The 24,166-nt window shown below is 41.1% G+C and overlaps 1 protein-coding gene across 1 annotated transcript in view; it reads left to right on the top strand.

Moving 5' to 3' along the window:
- The first annotated feature begins 715 nt into the window (after positions 1–715).
- The window catches only part of surf4l (surfeit 4, like), a 29,195-nt gene continuing 5,744 nt past the window's right edge, over positions 716–24,166 (top strand). Inside the window, exons 1-4 of the mRNA XM_014174788.2 lie at positions 716–960; positions 6,916–7,102; positions 17,803–17,879; positions 18,031–18,074. Of these exons, the coding sequence (XP_014030263.1) occupies positions 913–960; positions 6,916–7,102; positions 17,803–17,879; positions 18,031–18,074 (356 nt within the window). The 5' untranslated portion in view covers positions 716–912. The remainder of the gene's footprint in view (positions 961–6,915; positions 7,103–17,802; positions 17,880–18,030; positions 18,075–24,166) is intronic.

Raw genomic sequence — 24,166 nt, forward strand, 5'->3', positions numbered from 1 at the left:
TTGTTTGCAAACTGATATGTGACACATATTAATGCCAAAATAACATGCAAAACAGGCACATCAAAAATATATATATAATAATAATTCAAATTCTTGTTTTTAGCTAAACAGGTTCAATTCAATGCCCCACCTGCCCTGGAAGACGGTTCACCACTGGTTAGGCTTAAGGTTAGTTAACTTAGAGTTTAGGGTAGGGACGTCCAATGGATCCCACTTTCCATTATAACACCAGAGGAGATTGCATGAGTGATTAAAGAGTTTTTCCTTCTGTGTGCGCATGTGACACATTTTACCTTTATTTAACTAGGCAAGTCAGTTAAACACACATTTTTATTTACAATGACAGCCTACCCTGGCGATGCTGGGCCAATTGTGCACTAACCTATGGGACTCCCAATCACAGCCAGATGTGATACAGCCTGGATTTGAACCAGGGACTGTTATAACTGAGATGCAGTGCCTTAGACCACTGTGCCACTCAGGAGCCCTAACAGCATGAATATAAAATGTAAAATATAAAACTTCGGCTGTGACTGATGGAAAAAAATTGGCCTCGAAGACAAAGGTGATGATGAAAGTTTATTTTTAAATAATTTTGAAATTTGACTTCTCTTTGGGGGGCGTCTTCTGGGCTCCGCATCAGTTAAACTGTAGTACCGCCAGTCTCCTCGGTCTACATTGGATGGCGTGCTTCCCAACCGGAACACTAGCCCCTTGGTTCAGTATACGTGGCACGCTATGGCAATTACTGCCTACAGAGGGAGCTGTGTTATGGGGCGGAGGTAGCGCTTGCACTTCTTCGATGAAGAGGAGCTAGCGTCTGAAAGAACCCAAGGCGACAGGTCAGATTTTTGTCAGTTAGAAATTTAGGAAACTGCAGTGGCACCAGCAGTACCAGACTCAGAGCGTGACATGGGGCAGAATGATCTGATGAGCAATGCGGAGGACGTGGCGGACCAGGTAAGCAGTGCACCGACAAGGCCCTCGCGGCCACAGCAGAACCAGACCGGAGTCATCATTGAATAAGGGGGAGGGAGTCTTCTCACTTTTTCATGATAGCGAAACTAGAATGTGGATAAAAAAGTTAATGTAAATGAATGAACAATGATGGTGTAGTCCCTTCCCGTTTGAGTTATTCTTCAATCGTACAGTCATGAAGCCGAAACAGTTGCAGTAGTGGGTACCTCTGGTTTAGCTTTCGAAAACACTTTTGCTCCTCCATATGTATGAGTTTCAGCGGTTACATTCTTACGCATTTGGTACATTTCCGACGCTGTGTTTATACTCTTAGAAACGTCAACAATCATTGTTTTCGAAACATATGCTGATTTGCCCTTGACAGAATTGTTGTAATAAAAACATATATAGTTACTGTAGCAGTTATGCTTACACACAGGTGTTCAGCGCAAGCTATATGGCTGATTAGCACGTGGCCGCCTATGTCTTCCACCAGTCTTTTGGAAACAAGCAATGTAAACATGGAGATATGGCCGTGTGGGAACACAAACCATATAAAGGTGTGTCGTAGTTTACCCATTAGTTTTAGAAAATCTTTAAGCTTAAATGAAAGATACGTTCCTTATGTTTCCAAAAACGTACCGCATGCAATATGTTCATGTTTAGACTAGTGTCGGGCTCTTAACAAAACTCCCCCAGTCAGAATATACTATCATCAACAGGTAAGCGGTGGACCGCTAAATCAGTTAGCGTCTATGAATTGTCTACCTCGGGCTGTTTGCCGTAAACACAGTACCATGGATAGTCAGATTAATATTATAGTTTGTTTAAAACGTTTACATGCTTTGCAAGAAATATTATAATCCTGTTCACATGGAAATCTGAAATCAGGCTACCTGATGGGATTTAAATACGTTTAAGAAAAACGCCAATCAAAAGAAACATTCTACCACAGAGACAATGTTATTTTTGTTTATCTTATTTGATTTTGAGATTGGACATATAACGTTTGTATGTGAAATATTTCTAAGATGGATACTTAAGTTTTTATGAACCCACTTCACTTACACATACCCGAGGTAGTATGACTGTCAGATTTGTCAATATGATGTCTAAAAAAACATTGATATGCAATCAGAATCCAACCTGAATAAGACATCCTATTTCTGACTTCCTTATAACTCATATCCAACCAAAATAAGATCCTTTTATGACCTGCCAATATTACTCGTGTAATGCTGTACTCATTTATCTCATAGCAGCAATGTACACTGCAAATGAAACTTTATTTGCCACATGCGCCGAATACAACAAGTGTAGACTTTACCGTGAAATGCTTACTTACAAGCCCTTAACCAACAGTGCAGTTAAATAATTTCTTCTTGACCAAGCAAGCTAAAATAAAAAAGTAACACAATAACGAGGCTATATACAGGGGGCACAGGCTAGTTGAGGTAATCTGTACATGTAGGTGGGGGCGACGTGACTATGCATATGTAACAAACAAACAGCGAGTAGCAGCAGTGTACAAAAGGGAGGGGGGGTGTCAATGTAAATTGTCCGGTGGCGATTGTAATGAATTGTTCAGCAGTCTAATGGCTTGGGGGTATAAGCTGTTGAGGAGCCTTTTGGTCCTAGACGTGGCGCTCCGGTACCGCTTGCCGTGCGGTAGCAGAGAAAACAGTCCATAACTAGGGTCTCTGGAGTCTGACAAATTTATGGGCTTTCCTCTGACACCGCCTATAAATCAGTCCATATGTATAGTACTTTACACCACTATCACAATATCCAGCTACTATGACAATGGTGAGATTATTGACAAAAATGAAATTGCCTATTTAAAATAGCCAAATTATCCTAGGGTTCCATTCACAATAACTGTTGAACATTTATTTTGTTCAACCATAAAAAAAATCACATCAATAAATAAATAAATACAGCTTCTAAGTCAAATAAATGATTAACTGTGGGGGAGGAGATTATATTACAAAATGAACCCAACCAAACAAGAACAGCAGCATCAACTTATTTTAGTGGCCATCCTCCACTCCATTGTGTCTATCCGGTGCCTACTTTTGAAAATTGACTTCTCTGGGGGTGTCTTCTGGACTCCGTGTCAGTTAAACTGCAGTACTGCCAGTCTCCTCTGTCTACACAGGATGGTGTGCTTCCCAACCAGAACACTATCCCCTTGTCTCCCTCGTGTCTGTACGGTGCATACTTTAGCACCAGTCTGACACGGAACCCAAACCTGCTGCGCGCGTGCGCCATCGTGCATAAATATATGTTGTCCCCCTACACCAAACGCGATCACGACCCGCAGGTTAAAATATCAAAACAAACTCTGAACCAATTACATTAATTTGGGGACAGGTCGGAAAGCATTAAATGTATGGCAATTTAGCTAGTTAGCTTGCATTTGCTATCTAATTTGTCCTATTTAGCTAGCATGCTGTTGCTAGCTAATTTGTCCTGGGATATAAGTTATTTTACCTGAAATGCACAAGGTCCTCTACTCCGACAATTAATCCACACATAAAACGGTCAACCGAATCGTTTCTAGTCGTCTCTCCTCCTTCCAGGTTTTTTCGTCATTGAACTTATATGGTGATTGGCATCTAAACTTTCATAGTATTATGACCGGCAAAACAGTTCGTCTTTCAATCACCCATGTGGGTATAACCAATGAGGAGATGGCACGTGGGTACCTGTTTCTATAAACCAATGAGGAGATGGGACAGGTAGGAAATAGGAATGCCTTCTATTTAAGCCCTTGGCAACGTAGACCCTTGTTGGCGCGCGCGAGCTGTGTGGGTGCAATAATTGAATAACATGGATTTCTACATTTATTTTGCAACGCGCATGCGAAGCGAGCGGTGTGGTCAGCCTATGAGATTTACAACTGCACCTCCAGAGGGGTCGGGTTTCTTTGCCACCCGCCAGAGGTATTCAGCCATGTTGGTTCCAACCTGTCTATTAGAGCAGTGTTTCCCAACCCTGGTCCTTGAGTACCCCCAACAGTACACATGTTTGTTGTAGTCCTGGACATATACATCTCATTCAGCTCATTGAAGGCTTGATGATTATATGACAAGTTGAATCAGGTGTGCTTGGCCTCAAAGATGGTTGAGTGGACATTCTTCCTCCCAGCTCTGTACATTGGTGGTGATAGCAGTATTGGCAGCACCATCGGCCATGTCGCCTTTTTTTATCTGGGTGCGTAAGAGTTAGTGCAGAGTCAAAGTGGATAAACATTTTGAGATTGTTTTTATAAAAGTACTATGTACCTGCAGTAATCACGCCTGGTCTGACAGCAGGTTCTCAGCATGAATATCCTTGCGGGCCAGACGCGGTATCTTTTTGGTCAGCTTTGTTGAACATCCGGACAACAGGTAGACAAACAAATCTATGAATTTGTTTATAATTTAGCTTAGAAGGGTAGATTGAAAGGTAGCACTTTCAATGGCAAAATCTAAGCTGTAATGCATACAATTTTGTACATCAATGAAACTGGCACAAGAACAGAAGTTATAGTTAAATCATACATTAAATTCTGCCTACTGACGGGTATGAGTATCAGGGTTGGGGTCATTTCCAATTCCAGACAAATCGGAAAGCACACTAATATTTAAATTCTCTTTAATGAGGACAATTTGGAATTGGGTTTACTTTCTGAATTGACTGTAATCACAATGGATTTGACCCAAACCCTGTTGAGTAGACTTTACTAGAGGTCGACCAATTATGATTTTTCAACGCCGATACCGATTATTGGAGGACCCAAAAAAGCCGATACCGATTAATCGGCCAATTTTTATTTATTTGTAATAATGACAATTACAACAATACTGAATGAACACTTATTTTAACCTCTATGGGCTAGGTGGGACGCTAGCGTGCCACCCGTGGTGCACTCCATCAACAGCAGGTGCATTTCAAGAGCGGCAAATTTGAATCCAAATAAATGTCAAAATTCAAATTTTTCAAACATACAACTATTTTACACCCTTTGAAAGATAAACATCTCCTTAATCTAACCACGTTTTACGATTTCAAAAAGGTTTTACGGCGAAAGCATAAATTTAGAGTATGTTAGGACAGTACATTTACAAGAGTTGTGTGTAATGTTTTGTCAAGTCAAAGACAGGGTCACCAAAACCATAAAACCAGCTAAAATGATGCACTAACCTTTTACAATCTCCATCAGATGACACTCCTAGGACATTATGTTAGACAATGCATGCATTTTTAGTTCTATCAAGTTCATATTTATATCCAAAAACAGCGTTTTACTATGGCATTGATGTTGAGGAAATCGTTTCCCTCCAATAACCGGCAGTCAAGTCAGCGTCACAAATTAAATAATTAAAATTAGAAAACATTGGTAAAATATTATATTGTCATTTAAAGAATTATAGATTTACATCTCTTGAACGCAATCAACTTGCCAGATTTAAAAATAACCTTACTGGGAAATCACACTTTGCAATAATCTGAGCACTGCGCCCAGAAAAATACGCGTTGCGATACAGACTAGACGTCATGTTGGGGAGATCTAAAATCGAAAATACTATGTAAATAATCCATTACCTTTGATTCTCTTCATCAGATGTCACTTCCAGGTATCACAGGTCCATAACGAATGTAGTTTTGTTCAAAAAAGCTCATCATTTATGTCCAAAAATCTCCGTCTTGTTAGCACATGATCTAAGCCAGCCGGACTTCTCGTCATGAACGAGGGGAAAAAATATATTTACGTTCGTTCAAACATGTCAAACGTTGTATAGCATAAATCATTAGGGCCTTTTTTAACCAGAACATGAATAATATTCAAGGTGGACGAATGCATACTCTTTTATAACGTATTGGAACGAGGGTACCCAACATGAACTCGCGCGCCAGGTGTCTAATGGGACATCATCGTTCCATGGCTCTTGTTCGGTCAGATCTCCCTCCAGAAGACTCAAAACACTTTGTAAAGGCTGGTGACATCTAGTGGAAGCAATAGGAAGTGCCAAAATATTCCTCAGCCCCTGTGTTTTTCAATGGGATAGGTTTAAAGGTAATACAACACATCAGGTATCCACTTCCTGTCAGAAAATGTCTCAGGGTTTTGCCTGCCAAATGAGTTCTGTTACACTCACAGACACCATTCAAACAGTTTTAGAAACTTTAGAGTGTTTTCTATCCATATATAATAAGTATATGCATATTCTAGTTACTGGGTAGGATTAGTAACCAGATTAAATCGGGTACATTTTTTTATCCAGACGTGCAAATGCTGCCTCCTAGCCCTAACAGGTTAAGCAAAATTCCCCAAATTCACGGGCTGAAATTCCCATGGAAATTTACCAGAAAGTTTACGATCCTTTGCAACCCTAACTTCGATATGTAACTATCGATTTTCCTCCACCCCCCCCCCACCCTGCCCCATCACTACTATTAGCCTACTTTCTAGTGTACTGATATATCCAAGCTTATAGCCTAACATCAGAGGGACAGTACAAGCCCTACTGCAACAGTGCTCCCTCCCTTCACCGTTCCCCTGTAGACACAACCGACTAGTTCGTAAATCTGCTTATAAGAATACATACCCGGTAAGCAAATCATCTTCTCCTTGCTCCAACCAGTGGCAATGCTGGGGGCGTTCCAGGTTGTCTGTTACTATGCCAACGCATCTCAGAAGATGTCATATTAACCTGAGACATTCAACACTTGTGACTGGACAGAAGACGACCTGCCTGAAACGCCACTAATGACTACAATAGTTGAACTTAGATACTGATCTTGGGTCATTTTAGCATTTTCCCCACTCATGGTTAAGGTTTGGATTGAGGGAGGGATCCTAGATCTGTACCTAGGGAAAACTTAACCTCAAACCTGCAACTGCATGTGTTGTGACTGAGCTACTCTCTCTGACTGTAACCATTTAACCAACCACTTCCTCTTTTCTGGCAGTTCCTGAGAGTGACCAAACAATACCTTCCTCACGTGGCGCGCCTGTGTCTGATCAGCACCTTCCTGGAGGACGGCATCCGCATGTGGTTCCAGTGGAATGAGCAGCGGGATTACATTGAGGCCACCTGGAGCTGTGGCTACTTTCTGGCCGCCTGCTTTGTGTTACTGAACCTGCTAGGACAGCTAGGTGAGTTACTTGAACCTGTTACTGAACCTACTAGAGCAGTTGCACTGTAAAGCTTTTCCCTGTACATTTACAGCATTATACTGGCACCAGAGTTGCCAGCTTAATACAGCATCTCTGCTGTAAAGCAAAATACAGTAATGTATTTGACAGTACTATTTTCCTTATTTATTATTATTATTATTCCTTATTTCCTTATGACAGTACTATTTTCCTTACTGGGTTTGAAATAGGTGTATATAGCAGTCTTATTTGCATTTGTTCAATTGATTCCATAAACTATATTGGATATATGGCTGTACAGATTCCTGGTTTGAATTAACCCAAGATGAACCGTGAAGATGGGACAAAGTGTGTGCATATATATATATATATATATATATATATATATATATATATATATTGCAACATGTAAAGTGTTGGTACTAGGGATGCAAAATATATCTGTGAACATATCGGAATAGGCCGATATTAGCTAAAAATGCGAACATCAGTATCGGCCGATGTCTAAAACCAATGTCAAAGCTTACGTGCATACCTATATAACGTAGGTACATGACCTAATGACGCCACATAAAATTTGCACTACACAACACAGCATTCCTAACCTCGCCCACAATGTCTGCTGTGTGGATCGAGCACTAATTTGAAAGAGTAAGAATATTTCGGCGAGACAACTCAAAGGCGAAATCCATTAATGGCAAGATAATGGAATTCATTGCCATTGACAATCAACCGTTTTGTCGTGGGTGATGTTGGCTTTCACGACTGGTCGAGCACCGGTACACACTAACGTTACCACGTGCGCTATTGTTCAGATGTTGCCAATACCAGAGTTACACATTAATAGCATCACTGCTATTAGCTTCACGACATACTATGGAACACCGTTTGGGTCTTTGCGTGTCAAAAAAGATGCACGTCAAATAACACTATTTGCCAATAACACTTTGATGCGTTAATGAAGCTTTTAATTTGACACGTCAAATAACACCATTCTATTATAGAATGTTGTCTTCTGAATTTGCACATGCAAGCCAAGCGCCACCACTACTATCAGTAGCACTGTCAAAGCTGTAAAAAAAAAAAAGTCTGCAAACATTGGCCACGAACAATGTGTTTACAATACCGCGTAGGTAATGAAGCATTATTTGTTTGACCGCAAGTTCTGGGGTAGCTAGCTAGCTTTAGCTTGGTACCTAGTAGCACCAATACAACCAGCCTGAAAACAATGACCAGTAGAAACTGCAGTCATTTCCACTATTCTTAGCAATGATTTAGTAATCCTTGTGAGTAAGTATTAGCTTGGTAGCCACTAGTTGTTCGCCTATTGAAAGTTCAGTTAATGAAAATTAAATAGCTAGCCAGTTAATTAACCCTGTTGCCCAAAGCTAACGTTATAAGCAGCCAGGTAGCTTCATCTGGCTAGTGAGGCTCGACCTGACAGGGTTGTGTGTTGTGAAGCTAGGCACAATAGGGGAGTTTGCCTTCAAAATAAAAGTACCTCTTTTAAAGTGATGCAGAAGGTTACAATTGGTGGAATCATGCCATATTTAGACTAGATATTGTTAAACAAGGTTGGAATGTGAAGCAATGAAATGGGGTTTCAGTCTACTCTGTGACACCCACGGGAACACAACTGTGGAGAGTTTATGCAAATATTAGCATTGTAGCTCTTATCGCGGGACTGTGACTTGTGTGAAATCACCTCCCCAGTCAGCCTATTGAGTGTATTGACATTCATATTGCACTGTACAGCTTTACCTAAGGATTGGGGATCAATGAAATGGGGTAACAGTCTACTCAATACCCAATATATTTTTTCCCAGCGTCCTCAGAGTTATCAGGCTCCTAAACATCCACACAGTATTGTTTTTCCTCGAATAGTGTTCAATACACATCGGTTGCAAATAAATGTGGCTCAATTCAGTTATTTCAGAGTCTGAGCTATGATGCTAATGTTCTCTGGGTGTCACTGAGCAGACTGATAACCCATGTCATTGAGCCACAATCCATAGATAAGGCTGTACACAGTGAAATAAATAAACTGAACTAGAATGCTTAAAAGGCCGCAGGAATTTTTTGTCAAGGAAAACATTCGATATCGGTATCGGCCAAAAATGTCATATCGGTGCATCACTAGTTGGTAGGTAACATGTTTCATGAGCTAAAAAAGAAGATCCCAGAATTGCATGGGTCTTTACCCATTTGTCTCTACAGTCCCGTTGTTTCATAAGGTGTATTTTTACCTGTGTTTTTAAAATATGATTCTACTGCGTGCATCAGTTACCTGATGTGGAATAGAGTTCCATGTAGTCATGGATCTACAGTTGAAGTCTGAAGTTTACATACACTTAGGTTGGAGTCATTAAAACTCGTTTTTCAACCACTCCAAAAATGTGTTGTTAACAAACTATAGTTTTGGCAAGTCGGTTTGGACATCTACTTTGTGCATGACACAAGTAATTTTCCAGCAATTGTTTACAGACTTATTATTTCACTTATAATTCACTGATACACAATTACAGTGGGTCAGAAGTTTACATACACTAAATTCACTGTGCCTTTAAACAGCTTGGAAAATTCCAGAAAATTATTTCATGGCTTTAGAAGCTTCTGATAGGCTAATTGACATCATTTGAGTCAATTGGAGGTGTAGCTGTGGATGTATTTCAAGGCCTACCTTCAAACTCAGTGCCCCTTTGTCAAGGTATTGGAGTGGCCATCACAAAGCCCTGACCTCAATCCCATAGAAAATGTGTGGGCAGAACTGATAAAGCGTGTGCAAGCAAGGAGGCCTACAAACCTGACTCGGTTACACACATCATGGGAAAATCCCAAAAAAAATCAGCAAAGACCTGGGGGGGGGGGAGAGAGAGTGTAGACCTCCAAGTCTGGTTCATCCTGGAAGCAATTTACAAACACCTGAAGGTACCACGTTCATCTGTACAAACAATAGTAAGCAAGTATAAACACCTGAAGGTACCACGCAGCCGTCATACCGCTCAGGAAGGGGACGCGTTCTGTCTCCAAGAGATGAACGTTTTTTGGTGGGAAAAGTGCAAATCAATCCCAGAACAACAGCAAAGGACCTTGTGAAGATGCTGGAGGAAACAGGTACAAAAGTATCTATATCCACAGTAAAACGAGTCCTATATCGATATAACCTGAAAGGCCACTCGGCAAGGAAGAAGCCACTGCTCCAAAACCGCCATTAAAAAAAGCCAGACAACGGTTTGCAACTGCACATGGGGACAAAGATTGTACTTTTTGAAGAAATCTCCTCTGGTCTGATGAAACAAAAGTAGAACTGTTTGGCCATAATGACCATCGTTATGTTTGGAGGAAAAAGGGGTAGGCTGGCAAGCTGAAGAACACCATCCCAACCGTGAAGCACGGGGGTGACAGCATCATGTTGTGGGGGTGCTTTGCTGCAGGAGGGACTGGTGCACTTCATAAAATAGATGGCATCATTTTTTTACATTTACATTCTAGTCATTTAGCAGACGCTCTTATCAGAGCGACTTACAGTAGTGAATGCATACATGAGGAAGGAAAATCATGTGGATATATTGAAGCAACATTTCAGCACATCGGTCAAGAAGTTAAAGCTTGGTCGCAAATGGGTTTTCCAAATGGACAATGACCCCAAGCATACTTCCAAAGTTGTGGCAAAATGGCTTAAGGACAACAAAGTCAAGGTATTGGAGTGGCCATCACAAAGCCTTAACCTCAATCCCATAGAAAATGTGTGGGCAGAACTGATAAAGCGTGTGTGAGAAAGGAGGCCTACAAACCTTACTCTGTGACACCAGCTCTGTCAGGAGGAATGGGCCAAAATTCACCCAACTTATTGTGGGAAGCTTGTGGAAGGCTACACAATTCTTGACTCAAGTTAAACAATTTTTAAAGGCACTGCTACCAAATACTAATTGAGTGTATGTCAACTTCTGACCCACTGGGAATGTGATGAAAGCAATAAAACCTGAAATAATTATATCTACTCTTGTTCTGTCATTTCAGTCTTAAAATAAAGTGGTGATCCTAACTGACCTAAGACGGGGAATTTTTACTAGGAATAAATGTCAGGAATTGTGAAACTGAGTTTAAATGTATTTGGCTAAGGTGTTTGTAAACTTCTGACTTCAACTGTATTTTAACTCAGCAAATAAAGAAATGGCCTCTCACTGTCAACTGTGTGTTTATTTTCTGCAAACGTAATGTGTAAATATTTGTATAAACATAAGATTCATCAACTGAGACACAAACTGAACAAGTTACACAGACATGTGACTAACAGAAATGGAATAATGTGTCCCTGAACAAAGGGGGGGGTCAAAAGTAACATCTGGTGTGGCCACCAGCTGCATTAGGTACTGCAGTGCATCTCCTCATGGATTGCACCAGATTTTCCAGTTCTTGCTGTGAGATGTTACCCCACTCTTCCACCAAGGCACCTGCAAGTTCCCGGACATTTCTGGATGGGAATGTCCCTAGCCCTCACCCTCCGATCCATCAGGTCCCAGACGTGCTCAATGGGATTGAGATCCGGGCTCTTTGCTGGCCATGGCAGAACACTAACATTCCTATCTTGCAGGAAATCATGCACAGAAAGACCAGTATGGCTGGTGGCATTGTCATGCTGGAGGGTCATGTCAGGATGAGACTGCAGGGTGGGTACCACATGAGGGAGGAGGACGTCTTCCCTGTAACGCACAGCGTTGAGTATGTAATCTCCTAGGTTAATGACTTCTCCAAAAGCTAATTGGAGTCAGGAGTCAGCTAACCTGGAGTCCAGTCAATGAGATGAGATTGGAGATGTTGGTTAGTTACATTGCCCTATAAATAACACTCACAAGTTTGTTTGCCATTCACAAGAAGCATTGCCTGATGTGAACCATGCCTCGAACAAAAGAGATCTCAGAAGATTAAGAATTGTTGACTTGCATAAAGCTGGGAAGGGTCACAAAAGTATCTCAAAGCCTTGATGTTAATCAGTCCACGGTAAGACAAATTGTCTATAAATGGAGAAATTTCAGCACTGTTGCTACGCTCCCTAGGAGTGGCCGTCCTGCAAAGATGATTGCAAGAGCACAGCGCAGATTGCTCAAGGAGGATAAGACGAATCCTAGCGTGTCAGCTGAAGAGTTACAGAAATCTCTGGAATATGCTAACATCTCTGACGTGTCCACGATACGTAAAACACTAAACAAGAATGGTGTTCATGGGAGAACACCACGGAAGAAGCCACTGCTGTCCAAAAAAAAATTGCTGCTCGTCTGAGGTTTGCAGTAGTGCACCGGGATGTTCCACAGCGCAACTGGCTCAATATTCTGTGGACAGATGAAACTACAGTTGAGTTGTTTGGAAGGAACACACAACACTGTGGAGAGAAAAAAAGGCACAGCACACCATCAAAAACTCATCCCAACTGTAAAGTATGGTGGAGGGAGCATCATGGTTTGGGGGTATCATCGATGGAAAAAAATGAATTCCCAAACTTAGCCTTACATTCTGAAAAATGTCTTTATCTGTCCGCCAATTGAAGCTCAACAGAAGTTGGGTGATGCAATAGGACAACAACCCAAAACACAGAAGTAAATCAACAATGGAATGGTTTCAACAGAAGAAAATACGCCATCTGGAGTGGCCCAGTCAGAGTCCTGACCTCAACCTGATTTAGATGCTGTGGCATGACCTCGAGCAGTTCACACCAGACATCCCAAGAATATTGCTGAACTGAAACAGTTTTATAAAGAGGAATGATCTGCAACTACAGAAAACGTTTGGTTGAGGTTATTGCTGCCAAAGGAGTGTCAACCAGTTATTAAATAAGGGTTCACATACTTTTTCCACCCTGCACTGTGAATGTTTACACGGTGTGTTCAATAAAGACATGAAAACGTCAATATGTGGTATTAGTTTTAAGCAGACTGTTTGTCTATTGTGACCTAGATGAAGATCAGATCAAATTGTATGACCAATTTATGCAGAAATACAGGTATTTCCAAAGGGTTCACATACTTTTTCTTGTAACTGTATGCAAGGTCCCACAGTTGACAGTGCATGTCAGAGCAAAAACCAAGCCATGAGGTCGAATGAATTGTCTGTAGAGCTCCGAGACGACAGGATTGTGTCAAGGCACAGATTTGGGGAATGGTACCTAAACATGTCTGCAGCATTGAAGGTCCCCAAGAACACAGGGACCTCCATCATTCTTAAGTAGAATACGTTTTGAACCACCAAGACTCTTCCTAGAGCTGGCCTCCTGGCCAAACTGTGCAATTGGGGGAGATGGGCCTTGGTCAGGGAGGTTACCAAGAACCCGATGGTTGCTCTGACAGAGCCCCAGAGTTCTTCTGTGGAGGTAGGAGAATCTTCCAGAAGGACAACCATCTCATCAGCACTCCACCAATCAGGCTTTTTTGGTTGAGTGGCCAAGCGGAAGCCGTGCCTCAGTAAAAGGCACATGACAGTCCTCTTGGAGTTTGCCAAAAGGCACCTAAAGGACTCTGACCATGATAAACAAGGTTCTCTGGTCTGATGAAACCAAGATTGATCTCTTTGGCCTGAATGCAAAGCGTCACATCGGAGTAAACCTGGCATCATCCCTACGTTTAAGCATGTTGGTGGCAGCATCATGCTATGGATGTTTTTCAACGGCGGGGACTGGGAGACTATTCGAGGATCGTGAGAAAGATGAACGGCGCAAAGTACAGAGGGAGCCTTGATGAAAACGTGCTCAGGACCTCAGACTGGTATCAAGGTTCACCTTCCAACAGGACAAAGACCCTAAACACACAGCCAACACAATGCAGGAGTGGCTTCAGAACAAGTCTCTGAATGTCCTTGAGTGGCCCAGCCAGAGCCCGGACTTGAACCTGATCGAACATCTCTGGAGAGACCTGAAAAAAGCTGTGCAGTGACGCTCCCCATCCAACCTGACAGAGCTGGAGAGGATCTGCAGAGAAGAATGGGAGAAACTCCCCAAATACAGGTGCGCCATGCTTGTAGCGTCATACCCAAGAAGACTCGAGGCTGTAATCGCTGCCAAAGGTGCTTCAACAAAGTACTTAGTAAAGCGTGAATACATTTTATATTTCAGTCGTTTTTTTTATAAACTTGCAAAAATTTCTAAACCTGTTTTGCTTTGTCATTATGGGGTATTGTGTGTAGATGGGGTGGACTATCATTTAATCAATTTTAGAACAAGTCTGTTAAATTGCAATGTGGTAAAAGTCGAGGTCTGAATACTTTCCGAATGAACCGTCTCAAGTTTTGAGGGACCATGCTGACAGCAGGAATGTCCTCCAGAGCTGTTGCCAGAGAATTGAATGTTCATTTCTCTATGTCAGTTTTGAGAATTTAGCAGTACGGCCAACCGGCCTCAACTGCAGACCACGTGTAATCACGCCAGCCCAGAACCTCCATCTGGTTTTTCACCTGCGGGATCGTCTGAGACCTACCACCCGGACAGCTGATGAAACCGAGTATGCACAACCGAATCATTTCTGCACAAACTGTCAGAAACCATCTAAGGAAGCTCATCTGCATGCTCGTCGTCTTCACCATGGTCTTGACTTGACTGCGGTTTGGCATTATAACCGACTTCTGTGGGAAAATGCTCATCTTCGATGGCCACTGGCACGCTGTAGAGGTGTGGTTTTACAGATGAACTGTACCAAGCAGGTTGCATGGTGTCGGGTGGACTAGCCTTTTGTTTGGCGTCGGGTGGACTAGCAGTTTGCTGATGTCAATGTTGTAAACAGAGTGCCCTATGGTGGTGTTATGGTATGGGCAGGCATAAGCTACGGACAATGAACACAGTTGCATTTTATCGATCGCAATTTGAATGCACGGAGATACCGTGATGAGATCCTGAGGCCCATTGTGCCATTTGATCCACCGCCATCACCTGATGTTTCAGCATGATAATGCAAGGCCCCATGTCGCAAGGCTCTGTACACAATTCCTAGATGCTGAAAATGTCCCGGTTCTTCCATGGCCTGCATACTTACCCGACATGTCAACCATTGAGCATGTTTGGTGTGCTCTGGATCGACATGTATGACAGCGTGTTCCAGCAACTTCGCACAGCCATTGAAGAGTGGGACAACAGGCCACGATCAACAGCCTGATCAACTCTATGCGAAGGAAATGGTTACACCAGATACTGACTGGTTTTCTGATCCACGCCCTACTTTCTTTTTTTTTTAATAAGGTACTGTATCTGTGACCAACAGATGCATATCTGTATTCCCAGTCATGTGTAATCCATAGATTACGGCGTAATGAATTTCAATTGACTTATTTCCTTATGAACTGTAACTCAGTAAAGTCTTGGAAATTTTATTTTTGTTCAGTGTATAAACAAATCAAGGTAGCTGCTGAAAATATTCTTCCACTTAAAGATATTTACTAAAATAGTCTGAGCGTCATGCGTCTCACCCGACAGCATGAGGTTGGCGCCTGAGACTGATTATTTGAATCTATAGTAGGCATAAGATATAACTGTTAATTAGTGTTAGGTAAATTTTTACATGAGGCTAACAATTAGTCATAGTATTTTTCTGAGCTTTATACCCATAGTACAGTGTCTAAAGCATTCATGCTGTGAAACACTTGAAATGACAAAGTCTTGGTGTTGGTGAGTTACTAAATGTTCTAGAGCAGCTAGGTTAGCTACTGAACCTACCAGGACAGCCAGGTGTGAGAGGCTTGTTGTGTACTATGTAGTGAATATGGTGGTGCCGTTTCTGGCATTGCCTGGGGAGACTGCTAGTAGGGCTGTGAATTGCCAGGGACATCACGATACAATTATTACGATTCTTATGTGCCGAGACGATATGTATTGCAATTCTCACGATTCTATACGTATTGCGATTCGATATTGTGATTTGACGTTCCAAACATATTACTCACTATATGTCTGCTGCAGAGAGATGAGAAAGCATGTTAAAATAAGTTTTGATCAGTCATTGAAATAAAAGTGCTGAAAACATGTTGGCTCACTTTAAAACAAAGATTGAGAAAAGGCTAAAGGATGAATAATACCCGAGTTTTGACGCAGGTACAGCCGACTAGCGCTTGCTAACACTACCTATCAGTCAAATATTGATATAATATCCTGATACGTTACTGTATCGATTTTGTTCCCCATCACTATCTAGCAGATGAGGGATGAGGACCCAATTGTCCCAGGATAGGCCATCATTGTAAATAATAATTTGTTCTTAACCTGTTGGGGATAGGGGGCAGTATTTGCACGGCCGGATAAAAAACGTACCCGATTTAATCTGGTTACTACTCCTGCCCAGTAACTAGAATATGCATATAATTGTTTGATTTGGATAGAAAACACCCTAAAGTTTCTAAAACTGTTTGAATGGTGTCTGTGAGTATAACAGAACTCATATGGCAGGCCAAAACCTGAGAAGATTCCAAACAGGAAGCGCTCTCTCTGACCATTTCATGGCCTTCTTGATCATCTCTAACCAAAACAGGGGATCTCTGGCATAACGTGACATTTTCTAACGCTCCCATAGGCTCTCAGAAGGCGGGAAAAAGCTGAATGATGTCTTTGCAGCCCCTGGCTGAAAAACATTAGCGCATTTGGAAAGTGGTCGATCCGAGGACAATGAGACAGGAGGCGCGTGCACGAGCCGACACCATGTTTACTTTCTCTCTCTTTGAACGAAAACGACGACTCCCGGTCGGAATATTATCGCTTTTTTTCTGAGAAAAATAGCATAAAAATTGATTTTAAACAGCGGTTGACATGCTTCGAAGTACGGTAATGGAATATTTAGAATTTTTTTGGTCACGAAACGCGTCGGGTGCGTCACCCTTATTTACCCTTCGGATAGTGTCTTGAACGCACGAACAAAACGCCGCTATTTGGATATAACTATGGATTATTTTGAACCAAACCAACATTTGTTATTGAAGTAGAAGTCCTGGGAGTGCATTCTGACGAAGAACAGCAAAGGTAATCAAACTTTTCTAATAGTAAATCGGAGTTTGGGGAGTACCACACTTGGTGGGTGTCTAAATAGCTAGCCCTGTGATGCCGGGCTATCTACTCAGAATATTGCAAAATGTGCTTTCACCGAAAAGCTATTTTAAAATCGGACATAGCGAGTGCATAAAGGAGTTCTGTATCTATAATTCTTAAAATAATTGTTTTTTGTGAACGTTTATCGTGAGTAATTTAGTAAATTCACCGGAAGTGTTCGGTGGGAATGCTAGTCACATGCTAGTCACATGCTAATGTAAAAAGCTGTTTTTTGATATAAATATGAACTTGATTGAACAAAACATGCATGTATTGTATAACATAATGTCCTAGGATTGTCATCTGATGAAGATCATCAAAGGTTAGTGCTGCATTTAGCTGTGGTTTGGGTTTATGTGACATTATATGCTAGCTTGAAAAATGGGTGTCTGATTATTTCTGGCTGGGTACTCTGCTGACATAATCTAATGTTTTGCTTTCGTTGTAAAGCCTTTTTAAAATCGGACAGTGTGGTTAGATTAACGAGTCTTGTCTTTAAAATGGTGTAAAATAGTCATATGTTTGAGAAATTGAAGTATTTCTAAGGTATTTGAATATCACGCAAGCGTCCCACCTAGCCCATAGAGGTTAACTGATTTACCTAATTAAATAAAAAAAAACATTTATTGTTCATCTCTCCTTCAAACAGGTGGCTGTGTCCTTATCCTCAGTAGGAATTTTGTCCAGTATGCTTGCTTTGCGTTATTTGGAATCCTTTCTTTACAGGTAAGTCTAAACTTGTTTTTCTTAATTGTATATGGGCTGAATCCAGCGGAAGATGAAGCCATTCATGATACTATATTCTGTTTCCAATATTTATAGTTAATTAAATACATAAGGGAAACCAGACTCTCACTAAATCATCTTACCATTTCAGACTATTGCCTACAGCATTTTATGGGATCTTAAATTCTTGATGAGGTGAGTCCTTTAATTGTTTGTCTTTTTCATATGAACCAATGAGTGCCAAGTTAGTGGTCATATGTCTTTAAAAAAAAATCTTTCTGTGAAGCACAGATCAGAGCAACACGCCCCAGCAAATGATAGTGGTTCCTCCTTTAACCTGTTGGGGTGTAGGGGGCAGTATTTTCACGGCCGGATGAAAAACGTACCCAATTTAAACAGGTTACTACTCTGGCCCAGAAACTAGAATATGCATATTATTAGTATATTTGGATAGAAAACACTCTAAAGTTTCTAAAACGGTTTGAATGGTGTCTGTGAGTATAACAGAACTCATATGGCAGGCAAAAACCTACGAAAGATCCAAGCAGGAAGTGGAAAGTCTGAGAATTGTAGTTCTTCTTTTGAGTCTCTATCGAAATTACAGTGTCTGTGGGGTGACGTTGCACTTCCTAAGGCTTCCATTGGCTGTCAACAGCCTTCAGAAAGTGGTTTGAGCATTCTCCTGTCACTGGGCAGAGTATTAGAGCTCAGCTACTGAGTGTACTGCTTGGCAACAAAGGGATTGGATATGCTCGGTTCCACAAGCGCGCCGTTCCTTTTTCTTCTTGAATGAATATGCTATTGTCCGGTTGGAATATTATCGCAATTTTACGTTAAAAATTCCATAAAGATTGATTTTAAACAGCGTTTGACATGCTTCTAAGTACGGTAATGGAACATTTTGACTTTTCGTCTCTCGTTCCGCGCTCGCGCGTTATGCCTTTGGATAAGTGATCTGTACGCACGAACAAAACAGAGTTATTTGGACATAAATATGGAGTATTTCGAACAAAAACAACATTTCTTGTGGAAGTAGCAGTCCTGGGAGTGCATTCTGATGAAGATCAGCAAAGGTAAGACAATATTTCTAATACTAATTCTGAGTTTAGGTTGCCCTGAACTTGATGGGTGTCTGTATAGCTCGCTGTGATGGCTGAGCTATGTACTCAGATTATTGAAAAATGTGCTTTCTCCGTAAACCTATTTTAAAATCTGACACAGCGGTTGCATCCAGGGGTAGTCTATCTATAATTGTTAAAATAATTGTTATATATTTTGTCAACGTTTATGATGAGTATTTTTATAAATTGATGTGCACATTCACTGGACGTTTTGGTGGGAATACATTTTCTGAATATCATGCGCCAATGTAAAATGCTGTTTTTGGATATAAATATGGACTTTATCGAACAAAATATACATGTATTGTGTAACATAATGTCCTAGGAGTGTCATCTGATGAAGATCATCAAAGGTTAGTGCTGCATTTAGCTGTGGTTTGGGTTTATGTGACATATATGCTTGTTTGGAAAATGGCTGTGTGATTATTTGTGTCTGTACTCTCCTAACATAATCTAATGTTTTGCTTTCGCTGTAAAGCCTTTTTTAAATCGGACAATGTGGTTACATCAAGGAGAAGTGTATGTTTAAAATGGTGTAAAATAGTTGTATGTTTGAGAAAGTTGAATTATGACATTTTGTTGTTTTCGAATTTGCTGCCCTGATATTTCACTGGCTGTGTCCCGCTAGCGTCCCACGTAGCCCATAGAAGTTAAAAGTTGCGAGCTTAGACCGTGGGACTTAGCGGTACCCAGCGTCACGGCTTCATTGCTCCAGACCACCGCAAGGGGGAGTTAGAGCACTCATTATGCATTTGGGTCCCAAGGTTTTTATTTGATCAATCCCATCGAGTGGTTCCAATGACGAATTTGACGCTAGCCGCCCATCCCTGGTGGCTTTCTTCAACGAAGATGGCTGACAAAACATTACGGGGGAAGCAGATGTAAGTAGCTATAAAGTCATAACGAGTCAAGCTCTCTGGGGTATGTGGGACGCACTCGCCAACAGCCAGTGAAAAAGCAGGGTTCCAAATTCAAAACAACAAATCTCATAATTCAAATTTCTCAAACATACAACTATTATATCCCATTTTAAAGATGCACTTCTCGTTAATCCAACCACACTGTCCGATTTCAAAAAGGCTTTACTGCGAAAGCATAACATTACATTTATGTTTGGACAGCGCCTAGACAAGAAAAACCACACAGCCATTTTCCAAGCAAGGAGAGGCGTCAGAAATATAGCTAAAATTAATCACTAACCTTTGATCTTCATCAGATGGCACTCATAGGACTTCATGTTACACAATACATGTATGTTTTGCTCGATAGAGTTCATATTTATATCCAAAAACCCCATTTTACATTGGCGTGTAATGTTCAGAAATGTTTTGCCTCCCAAAACTTCCAGTGAATAAGCACATCTATTTACAAAAATACTTATCATAAACGTTGATAAAATATTCAACTGTTATTCAAAGAATTATAGATACACTTCTCCTTAATGCAACCGGTGTCAGATTTGAAAAACGCTTTACGGCGAAAGCAAACTTTGCAATAATCTGAGTACAGCGATCAGACACAAAACGAAGCCATACAGATACCCGCCATTTTGGAGTCAACAGAAGTCACAAATAACATTATAAATATTCACTTACCTTTGATCTTCATCGGAATGCACTCCCAGGAATCCCAGTTCCAGAATAAATGTTCGATAAAGTTAATCTTTATGTCCAAATACCTACATTTGGTTTGCATTCAGTGGAGTAATCCAAATGCACTGTGCTCGCGCAGTAAGTTAAGACAAAGTCAAAAACGTTAAATTACAGTTCGTAGAAACATGTCAAACGATGTATAGAATCAATCTTTAGGATGTTTTTATCATAAATCTTCCATAATATCCCAACTGGACGATTCCTTTGTCTGAAAATGAAAAGGAACACACCTAACTCTCACGTGAGGGCACGCGATTGAGCTCATGTCATTTTCTCAGTCATCTGATTCCAATGGCTCTTATTCTCTCCCCATTCACAGTAGAAGCATGAAACAACATTCTAAAGACTGTTGACATCTAGTGGAAGCCTTAGGAAGTGCAAAATGACCCCACAGACACTGTGTATTAGATAGGCAATCACTTGAAAAACTACAAACCTCAGATTTCCACACTTGCTGGTTGGATTTTTTTCTCAGGTTTTTGCCTGCCATATGAGTTCTGTTATACTTGCTTATTGTGTAGTGGAGGATAAAATAACTGTATGCCTATGGATGTGTAACGAGCTACAGTATGTAGCTGATCTGTGTATGGAACCCAAAACGTTAGGCTCTGAACTAATATTCAAACCAATCTATGAACCTCAGCTATCATAGTTGTTGTCTCAACTTCAAGTCTGAATGGCATTAATGAAGCCTATGGATTGAGTAGAATATACAGTTGAAGTCGGAAGTTTACATACACATAGGTTGGAGTCATTAACTCGTTTTTCAACCACTCCACAAATTTCTTGTTAACAAACTATAGTTTTGGCAAGTCGGTTAGGACAGCTACTTTGTACATGACATTTTTCAAACAATTGTTTACAGACAGATTATTTCACTTATAATACACTTTATCACAATTCCAGTGGGTCAGAAGCGTACATACACTAAGTTGACTGTGCCTTTTTTAAACAGCTTGAAAAACTCCAGAAAATGTCATGGCTTTAGAAGCTTCTGATAGGCATCATTTGAATCAATTGGAGGTGTACCTGTGGATGTATTTCAAGGCCTACCTTCAAACTCAGTGCCTCTTTGCTTGACATCATGGGAAAATCAAAAGAATTCAGCCAAGCCCTCAGAAAAATAATTGGAGACGGCGACAAGTCTGGTTCATCCTTGGGACCACGCAGCCTTCATACCACTCAGGAAAGAGACGCATTCTGTCTCCTAGAGATGAACGTACTTTGGTGCGAAAAGTGCAAATGAATCCCAGAACAACAGCAAAGGACCTTTTGAAGATGCTGGAGGAAACGGGTACAAAAGTATCGATATCGACAGTAAAACAAGTCCTATATCGACTTAACCTGAAAGGCTGCTCAGCAAGGAAGAAGCCACTGCTCCAAAACTGCCATAAAAAAGCCAGACTATGGTTTGCAACTGCGCATGGGCACAAAGATCGTACTTTATGGAGAAATGTCCTCTGGTCTGATGAAACAAAAGTAGAACTGTTTGGCCATAATGACCTTCATTATGTTTGGAAGAAAAGGGGGAGGTTGGCAAGCTGAAGAACACCATCCCGACCGTGAAGCATGGGGGTGGCAACATCATGTTGTGTGGGTGCTTTGCTGCAGGAGGGACTGGTGCACTTAACAAAATGAGGCAGGAGAATTATGTGAATATATTGAAGCAACATCTCAAGACTTCAGTCGGGAAGTTAAAGCTTGGTCGCAAATGGGTCTTCCAAATGGACAATGACCCCAAGTTAAGGACAACAAAGTCAAGGTATTGGAGTGGCATCACAAAGCCCTGACCTCAATCCTGTAGAAAATGTGTGGGTAGAACAGAAAAAGCGTGTGTGAGCAAGGAGGCCTACAAACCTGACTCGGTTACACCAGCTCTGTTAGGAGGAATGGGCCAAAATTCACCCAGCTTATTGTGGGAAGCTTGTGGAACGCTACCAGAAATGCTTGACCCAAGTTAAGCAATTTTGTAGGCAATGTTATCAAATACTAATTGGTTGTATGGAAACTTCTGACCCACTGGGAATGTGATGAAATAAATAAATCATACTCTACTATTTTTCTGACATTTCACATTCTTAAAATAAAGTGGTATCCTAACTGACCTAAGACAGGGAATTCTTACTGGGATTAAATTGTAGGAATTGTGAAACTGAATTTAAATGTATTTGGCTAAGGTGTATGTAAACTTCCAACTTCAACTGTAATAACTTTGTGCCAAGGATGCAAGTCCTATATACATGTACTGTAGTTATTACCGCGCATGCAATCCCTACATTGTAGCCTAAATACAAGTTCAAGCTGTACTTAAATGCACATAAGGTGTGCATTATAAAACAAGAAAGGTGAGGTGGGGAGAGATGTGTAGAAGACAGAAAGGGAAAGAGGTAAGAACAGAGGTAGACAGCATATGATTAATGAATTACAGTGCTACCCTAATATTCTCTTAGTTCATCACAATTACATAGTGTCTCTAGCAGTGTTTCCTAACCAGCCTTGGGCCACCAGTTGGCCTGAAGGTTATCTTAAGAGTGGTTGAGGTGGCGATGATGGGACTGGATTCCTCTCTCACATCAAAACATACCTGCAGATGAGAGACGGATGGATAGAGAGAGCATAATTAAAGCCTTGTTTTTTTTTATTCTAACACGGTCAGTCATCAGGAGGTGAAATGCAAAACTGATCTTGGATCATAAACTCTGGGACTAATACATCTCTATCTGTATTTTAATGTAATGCATCTCTTTAATAATACTTCCTGTTGACCTGACATCTCACATATGATCATGCTGTGCCCTCTGTCAGCCAGTTCAGATGCGGGAGGGGTTCACCGACACAGTTGATATAACCTAGAGGATTTAGGGAGATGGATGAAGTGAAGGAGAGTGTTTATTGTGTGTGTGGTCTCACACCGTCGCTGTGGCCAAAGAGTACTTTATGCTGACAAACAGACACATGAGGACAAAAAATAGATGTCATTAGACATAAATGCCACTTGAAGCTTGATGATGACTTGATCATTTGAATCAGCTGTGTAGTGCTAAGGCAAAAAACTCAAATGTGCACAGGTGTTTGGAGCATTCCGATATGCCACAGCTGGTGAGGTGTCAGGTTCGCCTCTACTTAAATGGTGATTATTCCAACTCTGTGAAATGTTGCCGATTTGCCCGTAGATGAGGTAGGAACATATCCCACAGAGAAGAGGTGTATAGAATTCGGCAGGTCAATGTATCCTCCTTCCTCCCTCCAAACTGTGCATGTGAGACAGGTTCCATGTACAACAAGACAGGCAGAGGAAGAGAGAAAAAGAACACAGAACATTTTTTAATTACATCTGGTTATGGACACTTTTCCCAGCAATAACGGTTCCACGGCCTGTTCCTCGGCCTGTTCCTCGGACAGTGAACATCTGGCAATACCTACATTTTCGACCCCTTGATCAGCTCGTACTCTGAAAGTACAGAAAATAGCTTTTTTTTTTTTGTAGATATGAAAACAATAACTTGAGATGACC

Source organism: Salmo salar, chromosome ssa26 (assembly GCF_905237065.1).
Source record: "Salmo salar chromosome ssa26, Ssal_v3.1, whole genome shotgun sequence".
Taxonomy (NCBI): domain Eukaryota; kingdom Metazoa; phylum Chordata; class Actinopteri; order Salmoniformes; family Salmonidae; genus Salmo; species Salmo salar.